Source organism: Mixophyes fleayi, chromosome 1, assembly GCF_038048845.1.
Source record: "Mixophyes fleayi isolate aMixFle1 chromosome 1, aMixFle1.hap1, whole genome shotgun sequence".
NCBI lineage: Eukaryota > Metazoa > Chordata > Amphibia > Anura > Limnodynastidae > Mixophyes > Mixophyes fleayi.
In genome coordinates, this window is record NC_134402.1 from 90,601,653 (window position 1) to 90,620,503 (window position 18,851).

The 18,851-nt window shown below is 36.9% G+C and overlaps 1 protein-coding gene across 2 annotated transcripts in view; it reads left to right on the forward strand.

The window, feature by feature from the left end:
- The window catches only part of SPOCK3 (SPARC (osteonectin), cwcv and kazal like domains proteoglycan 3), a 260,834-nt gene that overhangs the window by 156,905 nt on the left and 85,078 nt on the right, over positions 1–18,851 (forward strand). For both annotated transcript variants that reach the window (XM_075197912.1, XM_075197906.1), the window contains exon 4: positions 16,988–17,102. In XM_075197912.1, the coding sequence (XP_075054013.1) occupies positions 16,988–17,102 (115 nt within the window). The remainder of the gene's footprint in view (positions 1–16,987; positions 17,103–18,851) is intronic.

Below are 18,851 nucleotides of genomic sequence, written 5' to 3' on the forward strand. Positions count from 1 at the left end.
AGGACCGATCACCTTTTTGAAAATAGTCTACTATGCACAAAATCCCAATGATAATTTATGATACTAAAGAATCCCCCCCCCCTCTCTGTCCCTGTGACAATTTCTTTGATTGAACATTGAATGACAAAAGCCTGTTTTTGATTAATGTTTCACAGTTGCCCTCTCTTCAGTTCTTGACATTGAGGTCTGACTGCAGCAATTATGGCAAAGCAATTTTCTTAAATCTCACATAACATTCTTAAAATTGAAGACTTTAGGTCTGGATTTTAATGGATTCTGCTAAGCTTTGACACTTGTATATTTTATCATTCTAAAGATCACCTGTCTCTAGTAGTTTTTAAAATCGTATTACTCTGTTTCAAGCCATCAGTCAAAACACTGATCAATCCATTTAATGTTCAGAGAAATGTCTTACACCAGTCAGGGTGTGTTACTAAAATACTTATTTCCGGTTCTTAATATAGTTTTCCACTTTAAATTATTTTTTTTTTAAATACCTTCCCAGTATTATTATTTTGGTGATGGGTCCTTCTTTCATGAATACAGGACCTCTGTCATTCACTTCTGCTTAACTCTCAACTTAGTTGGGATATCCAACAACGGAGATCTATGGCTTTCAAATAGAGTCACTAGTACTAGATGTGATTGACGAATGTCCCAACTATATATAGGTGATGAAACCCTGCAATGAGTGGTGAGGGTCTACCACCTCCAAAGTACTAGCATTTGGATTTTGTAAAGATGATTTTTAAAGTTTAAAACCTTTTTAAGTTTTTTACCAGCAAGCTTGGTAAGGAGTCAGTCTGCTCTGTATATGATTTAGGCAGCATAGCGATTAATAGTGATGCTTGACTTTGCTTGGAAGAGATTCTTGAACTAGTTGAACCACTTCTAAAGTTTGAAAATTTGCAGTCAATTCTCAAACTTAAGATAGACTTATTTTAATGAATGTGACCAAGTCTAGCAGGTTCGAAGTAGTTCAAGCTTGTTCAACATTGCTTCGTTGTATTGTATTTTTAATATTTTACCATATGAATGGCAAAATTTAAATTGAACCCAGTAATATTCTAATTTAAAAAAATACTATATAAATTAGCCATTTAAGTTTGCAGACAGAAAAGCCACATACTTAGTTTATTTTAACATCCTTTTAACTGGAAGCTTCAAAGGCGAACTTACAGGTTATAAAAATAAACACTATGGAAGCCGGACAAAAATTACATTTCAAATGTTAAACTGTCTTGATTTGTTTGAGCATCTCTAGTACTTAATTTATTTAGCATTAATGGATGTGTTTTATGATGTAGTGCATGTAAGTTAATTTGTGATTAAAATTAAATTCACCAAAGTATATGTAAATGTAAAATCAACACAATTTAAACTGTTATTTGAAATGACAAAGGCAATGTACAATGGCAGTGGGGAAATATCCTAGCCATGTTATGGATGTGGCTTTTCCATTTGTTGTAGTTGAGAAAATGTTAGTTTCATTTATGATATCCTGGGGCAGTGGGTGTCTTCCCCCCAGAACGGTCTAATAGTGGGCTTTCTTGGGCTGGGTCACCTGCATTTTTTTCCTTTAAAATATTCCTAATAGGCTGCTGAATTGAGTCTTGCCCCCAGGCTAAAATTTGCCAGCCCTCGCCTGAAGATATCCATGTTTTGTGTCCCATTGTGCCACTATACAATATTTCCCAGCAATGCAGTAGACAATCAGTCCCATCCTGAATGTATGCCTCATCCTTGTCAGCATACATTATGCCCCAAATTGATGGTTTTCTGGCCTCACCTTCCACCGGTTCCTGTAGTCACCAATAGCTGTGCTCACTATAATTTCCACTAAAACTGTCATGAGTGCTTAGTGCTTTGATCAGCTGAAATTTTATAAAGTTTATAAATATAGATTATATATTATTATTATTATTATTATTAATATTTTGTTCATTCTATTAATGTGGCTTAAATAATAATATCAACTAATTTCTTCATTTTAAGCCACTCCAGTATTTCTCATATCGTGCACTTTGGGTAATTGTCCTATTGAAAGACAAACTTCATCCCCAGTTTGAGCTTTATGTCAGATGGTAGCAGTTTGTTGTCCATAATTTGTCTTTTTTGTGTACAATTCATCTTCCTATTGATCTTGGCAGGATTGCCAGTCCCAGACACTAAAATACATTACCACAGCATGAGGCTACCACTGTCATACTGGGGAGTGTGTTACTTTGTGGGTGTGCAGTTGTGATTTGTGCTATACTCCTCTTAACATTCAGTCTCCTCAGACTGCAAGACTTTCTGTCATATCTCTCTAGTGTCTTCTAGATGGCATTTTGCAAACATTTTGTTAGCAGGGATATTATTTTTTTAGGCCATATTCATAGAATGCCTTGGAGATTATTCATCGATGTGTATTATTTTTCATCACAGTCACTGACCTGTGTTCACACTTCTTCCACGTCTTTACAATGGCCTATGCTGATCTTCAAGGGATGTCCATTGCCTTTGTAATTGTCTTCCTTATGTCTGCATATTTGTGCCTCTATATAATCATATCTCTGACTTGTTTGGATTGTTCTTTCATTTGTTTTATGAATCTTCTTTGTTTTTGCAAAACCCTACCATGCTGTAGAATATCACAGAGACAGGTAATTATACTTACAAAAGAATTGAAAACAGTTGGAGTCAATGAACTGATTTTGTGACTTCTGGTGTAAAGTATTGCGCCTGTGCATATGTGAGTTGGTAATTATTAGAAGTATGAACACTTTTCTACATTTAATTATTTCTGTTTTTCATTTTTTATTGTTTGGAATAATCTTTTTGGTTTGGCATAGTACTAAATATGTTGTGAATCAATGTTAAAAGAATCCTAGTTCAAGCTATTTCAAATGCAAAATATGTGTCAAGAAAGTGTGAAAAATGTGTTGGGATTTTAGTGCTGTAATATATGCATTGCATTACATTAAAAAAAAACATGCAATCCAATTCATGAAAAAAGGGCCTCAGGGAAATGTATCAGGCATGTAGTCCACCACTTGAATGGTTGGAAGATTAGAGTTATTAAAAATAATGCCAACTAAAGATCCCAAAGATGAGTTGCACATTTTCTAACAGGTCCGATCAACCGACGCTGTCAAACAATTTTTTAGGCCAACTATGAAACTAAACATTTAGTCTGCCCAGAATACTCAAAGCATGACACTTCTCTGTCATAGGGTAATTAAAGTTTGGATTGTCAAAAGGGACATTATTCATTAACTGTTGTTAATGAAAAATATTTGAATCATTTTTTAAAGGTGTCACAGAAAAGTGGTCTTCCAGCTCTGTGTGTATAAGGTATTTAATTTTTTAGGTAAGAAAAGTAATTGAAATATATTTTTGGGAGAAGCACTTCATCACTCACTCTAAGAAGTTTAGTCATGAGAGCTGATAAATGTTTTGTTCTACCATTCAATTAGTGTGTCTGACATGACCAACAACAAACAGAATTAAAAACAATGAACACTTTGTCAGTCTTTGGCAAATATAGACAAATAAGGGAAATGTAGAACATATTTATTCCCAAAGCACCAGTTGTTTTAATCAATTTAATCTTTCAACATTGATAAATATATTTGCAAACTGCCTATACTTTGTATTGGTTGTGATATGTGTCAGTGTTTGTGTCAGTGTTTCTATTTTTTCTGTGGTGCCAACAAACAGCATAATGTTTTCTGCTACACACGAAGAGCATCCACTCTTCAATCACAATATAAATGCACTAAAAGCAATAAAAGCTATATTAAAGCAAAATATTACTTAAATATTATTCCAGTATGAGATATATAGCCTTATCTCCAGACCAAAGCCAATGGCTACCAAATTACTAGAATAACTCCTCCCCCAGAGGTGCGGGCTGTTCTGCGAGCCGGTGACAGGATAAATCTCCAATATGGCCACACAGTGGGTGGCCAAAATTGGGTGAGATGCGTCCTTTTGATATCATTATGGCCTTTGGAAGATAACTGCACACATGCATGACTACACGTTCAGGCTGACAGGGGCCATGTGTGGTCATCTTTTTACTACATTTACAAAAAATGCCCAATATCCTATCAATTTTGAACATTATCGGACATTGCAGCATGTATGTCCAGCACAGATTTTGCTTTTGACCATGAGTTGTTTCTCACCTGGTAAGTGCTACACTACTAGTAAAGCAACAAGAACATTAAATAGAAAAAAATTAGAATATAATAATAAAATAGAAACCTTTCAATGGACAGAAGAAGAGATGTGGCATTTAAAATAATAAGGGAGAAAGAGAGGGTGGGATTATAGAAGGAATCTGATTTGTGACAAGATGAACAATGACAAGAGAGTGACAAATGAAAATTATACTAATAAAATCTTAATTAAGTAGTTAACAAAGATGAATGAAATCATTAATATAATTCTGTCATTATCACACCAAACAAGAACAAAAACAAAAATCTAAAACATAATGTTTATTATATATAATTAAAGACAAATAAATTGAGTAAAATTATAGTGATTTAATAATACAATGTAATCAGTGTTCAAAAGATAACCAATATCTACTAGGTAAATAGAAAATACACAAAAAAGCCTTACACGTGTGAGGAGTATATGTAAATCTGCCAGCTTACAGTCATGGCCAAAAGTTTTGAGAATGACACAAATAATATTATCTTTCACAAACTCTGCTGCCTCACTTTTTATGATGGCTATTTGCATATACTCCAGAATGTCATGTCAGAGTGATCAGATGGATTACAATTAAGTCCCCTCTTTGGCATGACTATGCATTTTATACCAAAAACACCTTTTCAGCTGCATTTCAGCCCTGCCACAAAAGGACCAGCTGACATCAGGTCAGTGATTCTCTCGTTAACACAAGTGAGAGTGTTGACGAGGAAAATGCTGGAGATCACTCTGTCACGGTGATTAAGTTAGAATAACAGACTGAAAGCTTTAAAAGGAAAGTGATGCTTGAAATCATTGTTCTTCCTCTGTTAACCATGGTTATCTGCAAGGAGACATGAGCAGTCATCATTGCTTTGCACAAAAAAGGCTTCACAGGCAACAATATTGCTGCTAGTAAGATTGCACCTAAATCAACCTTTTATCGGATCATCGAAAACTTCTAGGAGAGAGGTTAAATAGTTGGGAAGAAGGATCAGGACGCCCAAGAATGACCATCTCATAAAGTTGATTCAGCTGCGGGATCCGGGCACCACCAGTGCAGAGCTTGCTCAGTAATGGCAGCAGGCAGGTGTGAGTGCATCTGCATGCACAGTGAGGTGAAGACTTTTGGAGGATTGCCTGATGTCAAGAAGGTCAGCAAAGAAGCCACTTGTCTCCAGGAAGAATATCATGGACAGAATGATATTCTGCAAAAGGTACATGGATTGGACTGCTGAGGACTGGGGTAAAGTCAGTTTCTCTGATGAATCCGCTTTAAGATTGTTTAGGGCATCTGAAAAAATGCTTGTCCGGAGAAGGAAAGGTGAGCACTACCATCAGTCCTGTGTCATGCCAACAGTAAAGCATCCTGAGACCATTCATGTGTGGGGTTGCTTCTCAGCCAAGGGAGTGAGCTCACTCACAATTTTACCTAAGTACAAAGCCATGAGTAAAGAATGGTACCAAAGCATCCTCCAAGAGCAACTTCTCCCAACCATCCAAGAATAGTTTGGTGACGAACTATGCCTTTTCCGGCATGATGGAGCACCTTGCCATAAGGCAAAAGTGATAACTAAGTGGCTCAGGGATCAAAACATTGAAATTTTGGGTCCATGGCCAGGAAACTCCCCAGACCCTAATCCAATTGAGAACTTGTGGACAATCCTCATGAGGCGGGTGGACAAACAAAAACCCACAAATTCTGACAAACTCCAAGCATTGATTAGGCAAGAATGGGCGGCCATCAGGTAGTATGTGGCCCAGAAGTTGACTGACAGCATGCCAGGGCGAATTGCAGAAGTCTTCAAAAAGAAGGGTCAACACTGCAAATATTGACTCTTTATATAAACTTAATGTAATTGTCAATAAAAGCCTTTGACACTTACGAGATGCTTGTAATTTTACTTCAGTATACTATAGCAACGTCTGACAAAAAGGTCTAAAAACACTGAAGCAGCAAACTTTGTGAAAACCAATACTTGTGTCATTCTCAAAACTTTTGGCCATGACTGTACACTGATTCCATTGAGAACAAGATTGAAATTTTATTTTGAAATGTCCATTGATTTTACTATATTGCTATTTTAGAGGATATCACCCGTCCATAAATCAGAACAATTGTTATATGGTTTGATTCGCGCACACACTGTTTTTGACATCATCGCAGGCACAGAATGCTGGTTGGAGGACTGAAGTGAGGTTTCAAGGGCTAGGAGTCAATTCCATCCTTACAAGTGATCGCAGCCTTAGTCGAAGAACATTCCATCTCTGAGCTCTAATATTTGTTTACATAGGATCCAGTCATAAAATATTGTGCTCAACACATTTTTGAGATAATGAAAAATGAACTAAATTGTTACGCAACTATTTGTACTTAAACACACTAATATTATGGCATTATAGCAAGATAGTACGCTATTTATTTGAATAACCAGAAGAATAAGTAGACAACAATCTACTTGTGGGCCAACATGGTGGCCAGCACCAGTACCAGCAAATGTGTATTAACACTACATGATATAGGAGGTTATAGAGCATGACACGATTAGTAATTAATCATATTCTTTGATAGAGTAATAAAATACATTTGGCTATTATTACATCCTATATGTATGTATGCATATTAATGGTTTCATTTATGCCGACATGGAATTCAGAATAAATATCCTCTCCCTTTTTTCTCATAGTAGGTTATTATTGATGTCATCTCCTATAATTTCCAAACAGGCAAATTCCAATCGACATAGTCAGTCTGGATTGCTGCTATGGACTTTGGGAAGGTGCTTATAGGGGTAAATGGAAGTGCTTTATAAGTACCCCTATAGATCTGAATGCCTGTTTTTTTAATTGTCAATTTTGGTGTCTATTATGAAACCCAAGTATGTAATTTGGAGAAAATAATTCTTCAACTAGGTTTTCTGTGGGTTTGCTGCTACACTGTTTGTGAAATTTGGTTTGCAATAAGTGTCTTTAGTCAAATTGACTTGTGGAGTCCTTAATCATCAAGTTTAAATAATTAGTATTAAGGACTTTAAATAACCCCTCAAAAGACTCTGCATTCACCTGTCATACAATAAAACAGCATCTATTTAAGGATGTCAGGATAAATGTTATTGATGTAACAGGCATCTTAATCTCTAAAAGCAAAAGTTTGTGCACATGTTTTATGATACTGGTCTAGGAGCTTTGGAATTGGACGGCCAATAGAGGAGCCAGTAGCAAGGTGCAAAAGGATTTATCTTTTTTTGATGTTTTATGAATTGTTTGTGAGGTGCTTGAGGATTGGTTAACGAAATAGATCTTGTCCTCTCCTTGGCACTCAGAGGAGAAGGAGGAGACAAAGAGGCTACCTGTTTAATGAACAATTGTTCCGTGCACGGGATAATCATTATAGCGTAAGTGTAATCATCTATTAACAACACATGAGTTTTTAAAGCCTTGTGAGCATCTGAAGTGTGATATCTATGACAATAAGGAAGATAATCAAAAGATACACACTGCCATCTTGACGCTTACTGCGTATCCTAATGAGAACATTATCAGTAATGATATAAGGTACATCAGAGATATCAGGGAGAGAACACGATTCCTTGTTCCAGAACTGCGGATAAATATTTTCTTAATTGTAATGCTGATAAAGACATATAGGGCCTGATTCATCAAAGAACGGAAAGCGAACGTAGTGTCTTTTTTTATAAAACGCATATACATCGAGAATACGCACGTCCGTTTTCAGCAAGGAGCAGATCTGAAGAAACGTCTATTAATCAATATGTATTCAAACGTATATAGGCAATATGTGCCTTGATGAATACTGTACTTAGTCACTTATGTGACGTAAAAACTGGCGCAGGTATCAGTGCGTTTTTATTTGCACCTCCAGCTAATTCACTGGCAGACGTACGTATGTGTATGACCTATTAACAGAGGAACGCACAAGCATACAATTCCTTCCCTATTCTCATTCACCTCACAGATGTTTAATGACATCATTGTCATTCTACCGCTGCATATTAACCCTTTGTGTCATGTATTCACATCAACCTGTACACATTAAGATGTAATTGCATGATATTAAAAGTCCATATAGAACATACCTCTCCCTCTATCACATTCATATACATTTGCTTAAAAGAAATGAAACACACACAAAGATTTTTTTTAACTTATTAACTTTTTTATAAATAACAAAAATAAAATTAACTTTAGTAAACAACAGCAAAAAATATATTTTTTTCACTCTTCGATATACTTGATTCTTTTTTTGTATTTTTTATCAATGTTGTTTAAATTTAGGCTGTGGTATCTTCGCCACCTGCAAAAAAAAGATTTTTTTTAAAAAATCATATTAATATGACATTTTGTAAGCATATCTTAGTTTTATCTCTGTAGTTTGTACCCACTTTGTTCTAACTCAGCAGAGTTCAGAGCTGGTACAATAATAGAAATTCTCTGACAGGTTCATCTTATTCTGAGCACAGCACTAACCAGATGACTGCATTTTGGAGGCACATGCAGATATATTGAAGGGGGGAGGGGGGTTGCTTGGCAACAAACACTTATTAGGCCCATGATGCCAGACATGTGTAAAAGGTCATTAGGCAAAGACACATTTAGTAAAACAATGGCTATCTAAGGTCTGCACTTTTAGTCTGCAAAACAAAATTATTTAAATTATACCAGATTATTCAGTCAACATGCTTACATTCTTCTGCAATGTGAAATATCCAATGCTACACATGGATATGATTGGCCAAATAGACACACCTCTACACAATTTTCATACGGACTTTACCTGGGAGGTTTATATTAATCACATACTGATTCAGAAACATCACTATTAAATAGCAGGTCTTGTACTTTGTCCAATGAAGGTTTTTTCAAACCATATTATTTTGTAATGGGCCGGATATTACAGTAATCTTATCTTGTAAAAAAAAAATATTTATTAATTGTGAACTTACGTCTGAACTTACGTCTAACAATTTTTCCCTTAATTCTAAGAGGAGCTCTGGTTGTCTCCTCCTTAGACCACTCCACTGCCACTGGAGTTGCACTATGCTTCACATCCCTGTATGCATGGTTTTTCTCTTCTTTAGAGCTATATGAGCTGCGGGAGCAAACAATGGTCAAGTAAATGTTGCTGCCCTCATATTTGCAAGTGAATTAGATTTTTCAACATTCTCCACCCTCATTGGCTCTCAGGCCTAGTGTGGGCATAGTCACAGATCCCTTCCATACCATAACTAAAATGGCTGACTTTCATCTGTCAATCAATATCAATAATCAGCCGTATACAGGCAATTATATAGGCCATAAAATGTTTTTTTTTTACTAATGACTGCCCTTTTCTGCTGTTTAGAATCCTACCGTTTCACTTCCAGCAAATCCAATTATTTTACTTCAGTCTGCCCTCCATTGTAATCTATTGGTGAGTATAAGGACATATGTGGGACAATGTATAGCCCATGACATGCTTTTTACTAATAACTGCCTTTTCCCCTATTTAGAATACTACAGTTTCACTTCCACCAATTACAATTCTTTTGCTTCAGTCTGCCCTGTAATCTATTGGTGAGTACAATAACATATGTGGGACAGTGATATGCTTTTATAATAATGACTTCCTTTTTCCCCTGTTTAGATTCATAGCTAAGCTACAACAACCGGGCCCAAGCCAAGGCTCTGGCTTTTCCGCGTCATGCTTGAAGTGGAGGCAGCCAAATTTCTCCCCTTGAGAGGTTGAAGTGCTGGTACAGCTGGTGGTCGAGAGCCGGCAGACTAGCAACCAGCAGCTCTCTGTCCCACCGAAATTCGGATCTGGGAGGAGATCACTATGCAGGTCAATGCCGTGGCTCCAATTCCATGATCGTGACTGAGGTAAAAAAAAACTGTCAGCAATTTTAGTATGTGACACCCAATACATTTATATCTATATGTATATCTGCACAAGTCTTTGTAAAATATTTTGGATTGTATGCATTGTAATATTCTTATCTTTGACCATTTCACACAGGTGACAGGACTTTGAGCATCTTCTGAAGGACAAAATGAGAGAAAATCATAGGCATGCTAGGGGGTCAGGCGGTGGTCTCCTGGCTGGCTTGGTCCTCAGTTCCCTGGAGACCACGGCATTGGCCTGCATAGACAGTTAGTGCCAGGAGTGGGGACGGACTGACACCAGAGATAGCCCCCCCACCAACCACACCACTACCCCCAGAGGTAAATTGCAGATCACAATACATGCATAAAAAAATTCCAAAGACTAATGTTTTGTTTAAAGAACTATAAACACACCCAAATATACAATTCAATTTTTAGCACTCAGTTTGAATGCAAATAAAATTCCTAAATCATTTGCACTTATACTGCAACCTGGCTAGCCTACTAGCCTATTGTATAATCTGGGCATGGTCTTCACTATTACTTTTTCAGAGAAGATCACTTAGAGATTTCAAACGGATGCCTAGCTGAAGTTCCACTCAAGAAACAGATATGCTGGTTTTAAAATTTATATGGTACAATATTATTTTAACAACTTTTATAAAAGACTACACCATAAATACACACAGACTCATAATTTTTTTTTATGAAATCTACTAATATGATTCAAAAATGTGGATGTTATGAAGTCAAACATAGATTTTTTTTATCCACTGTGTTAGCTGAAGATGCAGATACACTGGAAGAAGAGAAGGACCTTGTGGAGGACACCTGTGAAATGGAAGAAACACGCATGGATGAGGAAGCAGGAGGCAGTAGGCAGCCGTACAACTTCCAAGAATTGTAGCAAAAAACATCCAATCAAATCTGAGAAAACATCACACATTAAATCAACACAACCCTTACATATCCTTTGCACTTTCAAATGCATTAACACTACCCTGATCCGTCTCACCTACCTCATTGCCCAATATGTCACCAATGCCATATGCTACAACTTCTTCCACTATGACACGTTTCCTCTACTACCCTTCTTCACTTCTGCCCCTCTGCCATATCTCTCACCTCAGATCCCTATGCCCCAAGGTTTCCCCTATTATACTCCAAAAGTTTACCCTCCTTATCCTCTGCAAGTTTACCCTCATTATCTTCCCAACATTTACCCTTTTTATCCTTCCCAAGTTTACTCTCACTAACCTCTCCAAGTCCTCACTGCCATCTCAAGCCCCACTGCCCTCTGTTGCCCCTCCACCCTCGATTGCCCCACCCCCCAAGATTACCTTTCCACCCTCTGCTGCCCCACTGCCCGCTGCTTCTCCACCACAGTTGCAATCCTCATCAGGGGTAACAACACGCAGTCAAGAAAGACATACAAAATAGCCATACATAGTAGACAATATAGACAAGACTTTTAAAGTCTTTTAAAGCACACAACCATAATGCTAATGTATGCAAGCATGTAGGAACTATATAACACACACATATAATTTTAAAACAGACAAACATTGGTAATGTTCACACTGATGTGTTAAAAAAACTACATTTTTTTAAAATGTATGAAAATAATTGAAAAGCAGAGACAATTTCAGCATTCGCACAAGTATGCAGTGCTTGTAAATTATAAAAGAACACACCTACCACTTTGGTATATAACAATCCTATAATCCTCAGCAAATAATACTATAAACAATTAAATGGCACCATAGTAATCTCCCTCTTGTGTAAAGTGATGAGTGTGTGTTAGTCTGCAGATATGCAAGTGAATAATTAATTCTCCCATTAGTTGATGAGGATGTGAATGTTGGTTTGGTCATCACTATTATCCGTGAGTTAGACTTGACCTTGAGTAGGTGTAAACCTTACATCTAAAAAACAGTGTACTTGTATCTGCAGGGGAATGCCTTTACTGTACATTGGCTACGTGCAAACTGCCCTCCACCTCCCTGTTCCGCCCCTGAAATTGTAAGCTGTCGTAAGTATCCTTTGCGCTCAAAGATGAATTGGAATCTGCTGTGTTCTCTTGCGTACGGTCTGCTTCTGGCCATGCGCAGAGTAATTGTGCGCATAATATGCAACGTATCGTCATTTACTCTCTTTAATGAATCAGGCCCATGTTGTCCAGTGAAACCTAGGTGTAACCTGTGTACTGATATTATATAAATCACTACTAAAAGGTCCATACAATTTATTACAAATACTGAACCAAGAAATAAATTGGTACCACTCTGGCTGGTTAAGATACTGTTGTCAGAAAACGAAGTGATTATTGTTGCATATTATATTTGATACATTTTTATGACATTAGAAATAAATGTAATTTATTTACACATAATAAGTATCATTGAACATATTGCAGACATATCTCTTATATTACTGAATGTGATTGAGTGTTGGGTATTGCTATTGGGAGATATTACAGTCTGCTTCTGAAAATCCTTGTTACTAGGATTCCATAACATACTGCTCCTGTCCATCAAACTGAATGGGATGCAAAGGTGGCAGAATCTAGCTTGGAAATTAATCTGGAAGAACAGATTTGTGTTCCTAATGTCGCAGCACAGTGGCTTAGTGGTTAGCACTTCTGCCTCACAGCACTGGGGTCAAGAGTTTGATTTCCGACCATGGCCTTATCTGTGTGGAGTTTGTATGTTCTCCCCGTGTTTGCGTGGGTTTCCTCCGGGTGCTCCGGTTTCCTCCCACACTCCAAAAACATACTAGTAGGTTAATTGGCTGCTATCAAAATTGACCCTAGTCTCTGTGTCTGTGTCTGTGAGTGTGTCTATATTAGGGAATTTAGACTGTAAGCTCCAATAGGGCAGGGACTGATGTGAATGACTTCTATGTACAGCGCTGTGGAATTAGTGGTGCTATATAAATAACTAATGATGATGATGATTATATGTTTGGAATGCAGTCTTCCAATCATCTTTGGGCTTATACCAATTTGATTATGTGGGCCTCTTAGATCTAATTTATGTGAAAATGTTTCCAACAATACTGGGATCAAAGGAAGGGGATAACAATTTTTCCGCATGACCATTTAGTTCCCAATATCAATACATCATGTTTCAAAATAAGTAATACTTCTTTTTGGCAAATAATACAGGTGCTCCAGCTAAAGAGATAGTTGTGTGAGTAAATCATTTTGCTTTGTTTTCCTCTCGGCACCACCTAAGGATTTTCAATACCAGTTCTGCTAGGGGATAGATGTGTCTAAATAGGCAGCAATTCTGTTGGGTGTCACAACAGGGTTTTGGGTCCAATACATCGCCTATATATTCCTCTGTCATCAAATAGTTTCTGACACAGGTGCTTTTGGGAACCTCTGCATACTTTTTCAGCTCCTTGGCTGCTGTACCAATTTTCCTAATCTCAGATTTTGAGTTTATTTGATTATCTTCACTGAATTCTGTTTGTCCTCTGATGCTGCACAAACTTCTAACTCTGGCTCTTACTAATATTTATATTCCATGTTACTGCTAAAAGTTATGTGTGTTGTCTCTGAAATGAGCTACAATTTACATCCTCCAGGTTCTTTGTCAAATATTCTGCAGCCGTACTGTTTATTATTCTTTTACAACACAGCATTGAGTTGAATGTGTTTTTCTTGAGTTAGCTACAATTTATATTCTTCAGCTGCTTGTCAGTAACTCTGCAATAACTAGTTGAGTGTGCTCTTCCAACACTGTACTGTAGAAGTATTAATTCTCCACTACGCTTGAACTACATTAATTTAAAAGCAATACACGCTTAAACTAAGGTGACATCAGGGGGTCATATCTTCTTTTATGCATGAATAAAACTAGCGAATGTGTTATTACATTTTGAAAGATAATAACCTTTTCTTTGCATTTTACAAAATTAAAAGATTAATATTTAATAGCATACATATTTATAGCAAAGGTATTTGCATATGGATATGTTATCGTGTTGTGTTGTGAAAGCTACATGTTTCCCATTTGCAAATATTTTAGTAATGGATATTTTATATAAAAATATATATATATATATATATATATATATATATATATATGTATATATATATATATATATATATATATATATATATATATATATATATATATATATAACATTTAGGGTTTAATTAAAAGATATTTTTTATGTTATATAGAGATGTCTTCTAGCCCAGCGGCTGCCAAATATTTGTATTGGAACTAAATCTTTTTATTATGGTTTTTATGAACCACAAGAAAAAATAAGACCCACACTGCTTTTTTATTTACACAGAAATGCATCTAATCTCCATCAAGTGCATCTCAAGGTGCACATCCTCTTCCTTGGAACTATCCTTGTGAAAGGGGAATGTGTCTGGGTTGGAAGGTTTGTGTGTAATCCAGAAAATGCACATGGTGAAAGCAGTCATCGCTACAAAGGCCAAGCGATCTCTTCTTTAGTTGCACAACTTATGTCTTTTATTAATTATGAGAGTAAGGGGTTAAATATTTTATATTGCTTGACGTGCACCTAGAAATGCTTGTCCCTGCAATAATGCAATTGAAAGATTCAAAATTAAGTGTAAAGGGATTAGATTGGGTTTCCATCACCACTGACCGGCCAGACATTTCAAGAGCTCCTGCAGGAAGAAAAAGGTTGTGCGCCTCCCTGTAAAACAGTGAATCCTTCTCTACATGTGGGCTAAATGCAATTAGTGTGGGCTGGGTTGTATGAAGAGGATTGCATATGTCCATCACCTTGAAGATGGAGAATCTGAAAGGAGGGCTACTGGTTAGATACAATCTGCTACAGCTTGGATCTAACCAGTAATTGACCATAGAACAGGTACTAATTGAATGTGGAGCAACACTCTGTTACTCCCCTCTTCTGGCTCCACCCAAATGCTTTCCATTGATCTAGTGTGACTTCATTTAGCATTCTAATTGCCCAATCCATGCAGTGGATACGAGTATATGAATGGTCACTCCTGGAGATGACCCGAGCAGATTGGAGAAGGGCAGGTAAGATACAGACACTTGTAATGACTACTTTCTGCTAATGGTATGTGTACTGGCCAATATTACATAATGAGAAGTTGTCATGCACTTTGCGACACATCCACAGCTCCTGTCTGTTCCTCATTTTCATCACTGCTAATTACACACAGCTGAGCAGTTAAGAGAACATGCTATGGGCCATAGCACCAAGTTTATTAAATGACAACAAATGAACCAAAAGAGTATATGTAACACTAAGGAGCGTATCCTCATAGGTAGAGTCCCAGAATGTAGTTTTCTCACCATTGCATACTCATTATCAAATAACTTATTGTTGTTACAAGTACAATTGCTTCCTTTAGATCAAACAATAATACATGGAAATAGCGTTGCTGTGTGACTGTCACTGTTTGTGACCCCCCCCACCCCCTCTGACATTGCTCTGTGTCTGCATAGGGATCCTACCCACCCCTCACATTGCTGTGTGACTGTAAAAAATGTCTTATAAAAGGTCCAAAAAGTTCTGGTCCTTTAGTAGGCAAATACCAAAAGATTTTTATGCCAGCAGCGTCCCTTGAAATAATAAAAATATCGGCCTCACCTTACCTTTTAATAGGCTTGTTCTCCGATTCCCTTCTCTTCTTTTTTTCGGAATCCTCGCTACGTCAGTCACTGCTAGTTGGCTGTTCTGGCGCGGGTGTGGCTTCTCCGTACTGCGCTTCTCAATGAAAATGTCAGGCGTGATGATGCCACGCTCATCATTAACTGCGAGCGCAGGACGGAGGAAGGGACCAAGGAGGTAGCCGGATCGTCACCTGACGTGACAGCGTGACCAAAAGGTGAGTATTTATTTTTTTGCAGCATTTTTTTTAAAATTAAGAGCCCTGCCTGGGACCCCCTTGCCCACGAGGCCCTGGGCACCTGCCCACCGTACCCAGTCGAAAAGACGACCCTGGGCATGAAAATCCTGGGAGTTGACTATGTCGCTAGAGTGCAGGGGGATGGTAGATGGGGCATGGTGAATTGTGTCACCAAAGTTAAGTATGTTGGATTAGCTGAGAAGGGTACACTGGTATGCTAGTGTAAAATGCCTATGTGTGTTAGTGTAAAATGCAGCTTCTCCTCAAACTTTATACAAGAAAAGGGACACTAAACTATAATGTTATTTTTCTTATGTATCTCTGTAACAGACTTATTAATAGATGAAAATATAATCATATTCCTGCTGCAGGGCTTTACCTAGCTTCTGTTCCTAATGCTGATTGCAAAGCACAGTGTTAACTAGATAGCTATTGTTCTAGTGCAATAATCACTTATCATCTCTTTCAAAACTAAAGATGTCTTTAAAGGCTGCAATTTTGTTGGCGAATTAGGCTGTTTTAGACCTAATTGGCAGTGTGGATAGACTTAAAAAGATTGTTGAACACAATCAGCATGTGATAAGGATTGATCATACATTCATCGTGGTGAACACTAAATTTGTTTTCCTCACCCGTGAGGTTCAAGCTGCAAAAGCCTCAAGAGGCATTTTTGTCTTTTAAGGGGTTTTTGCATTATTTTGGATCAACACATCTAAAGTTTAAAAAGTTTTAAATGGATGACCTTCTTTCAACTACACTAGCATTATAATCAGTGATAGAAGCGGGGGTGTATATGGGGGTATGCCATACCGTGACTACTCCTACTGCCTTCATTGTAAAACTCAGATTCCATCCACTTACATTCCAATTGTATTTTTCATGTCGCCACTTCTAAATTTCCACTTCAACCACTGATTGTAACTATGTTAGTATGAGAATGTATAGTATCAATAAATAAAAAACCTGATTATTGTTTAATAGTTAATGATTACAATTTTATAGAAACTTAGATATTTATTTTATATAAGTATTTCTGTTTTCTTTCAGCTTTGGATCCAGCAAAAGATCCATGTTTAAAAATGAAGTGTAATCGGCATAAGATATGCATTGCCCAGGATCAGGAGACCGCAGTATGTGTCAGTCACAGAAGGCTTATACATAGGTATGTGATTATTCTCATTTTATATTCTTGTGCTATTTTTTTATATATTATAGTTCATCTCAAGCCTACATTGTCGTGGTTGACTTAAGATTTTTTTTTCGCTTTTTTAAGGCAATAACTCAGTGAAATGAAATGAAACCATCTCAAACTAACAGATTTGCAATTGTTTAATTCATTAAACCACTTTTAGGAGGTGGGTAAAAACTGTCTAAAATTAGGCACATTAAGGTATGCTCTTACTAAATAGCAGTTAGCAATCACTGCTGATTGCTAAATGACAAATATAAACCTGGTAGTGTTCAGTCGTAAATGGTACTGAGTATTAGTAAATAATTGCACAAAACACTGCAATAAAGTATCTTGCTAAGCTCTGACATGTGCTGTCTAGCTAGATTTAAAGCTCTTTAGGAAAGCATTGTCCTGGAAAACTCACCTATCTGCACTATTATGATGTCCACAGTCTAAAGTGTGAATGTAAACTGCTGCATGTATTAGTTATCAATAGGACTTGTCCAGTCAATAGCGAAAACTACTATTCATAGAGGTTTCATGTTTCCAGACTGTGAGCCTTGAATCATTATGGGTGCGTCAGGGTAGACTTCAGGGAGTATCTCCTGCTACACACATGATGCATCTAGTTCTGCCAGATGGGGAAATCTTTTGTTTTATAGAGTTTGCTTATAATGTGAAATTGTATATTCGTATAAGGGCTTACTGATATTTGTCTGTGATATAGTGAATGTGTACTATATTGTGGCTTAGTATAACAATGCAATGTATATTCAAAGCCATGGCTGAAGTGTCTCAAATTTGCAATTGACCTATTTTTTCGATCACTCTTTAACTTACTAACAAAGTAGCAGGAACCATGTTCATGTCTTACACTTTTACAGTTCTTTCTTTTAGCCTTGGTCAGACTGAAAGTGATAAGGAGCCCAGGCATACCAACCTCAGCAGTCCACATAGTCATGTCTACTCACAGCCAAAACATATATATAGTGTTACCTTTACGATGGCATCCACATAGCTCTCAAATGGGGACAGATGAGGAAAACCAATTGGCTAGCAGTTTGATTATTTTTTTTCTTGTACTATAGCAACAAAAATGAAATAGCTATATATTTAGTAACTTTTGGCCCTCATTAAAAAATAAAAAGAATAACAATTAAATAGCAGCTAAGGGTATAGGTCATTTGATAACTGAGGCATGTAGTATGTTGTCTGACATTAATTCCCAATTGCTGTTCACTACTACATGACTACATCAACAGTGTTCAGTCACCCTGAATAACCTTCTGATAATTGTGCGAACAGGATATCTCAGCTTTAAAATTACATTATATTTTAAACTGTTACCATTGGTAAATCTTAATTTATAGAACATACGCCATAACAATATATACTCAAAATATTATCAAATATAACTAGAGATGAGCAAAATTTCTAAACTATTTGTGGAATATTTAGGTTATTCCACATTTGGTTGTGGAATTTGGCACTTAATTATTCAGTGTGGAATCACTGCTACCATTTTTGTTCCTCCTGGAATCTCCCTATCATATTTGTTCTGTCTAGGCTTCTCCATTATTATACTTCAACTACCACCACAGACAAGAATTAATTGATATTGTCATAGACTATAAGACCCACAGAATTTCTAAATACTGTCTGGAATTCCACAAATAGCAAAGAAAAAGTGGAACTCAAACATTGTAGCAGCGAAAATTCACATCTACGTGAAGTGGTTCT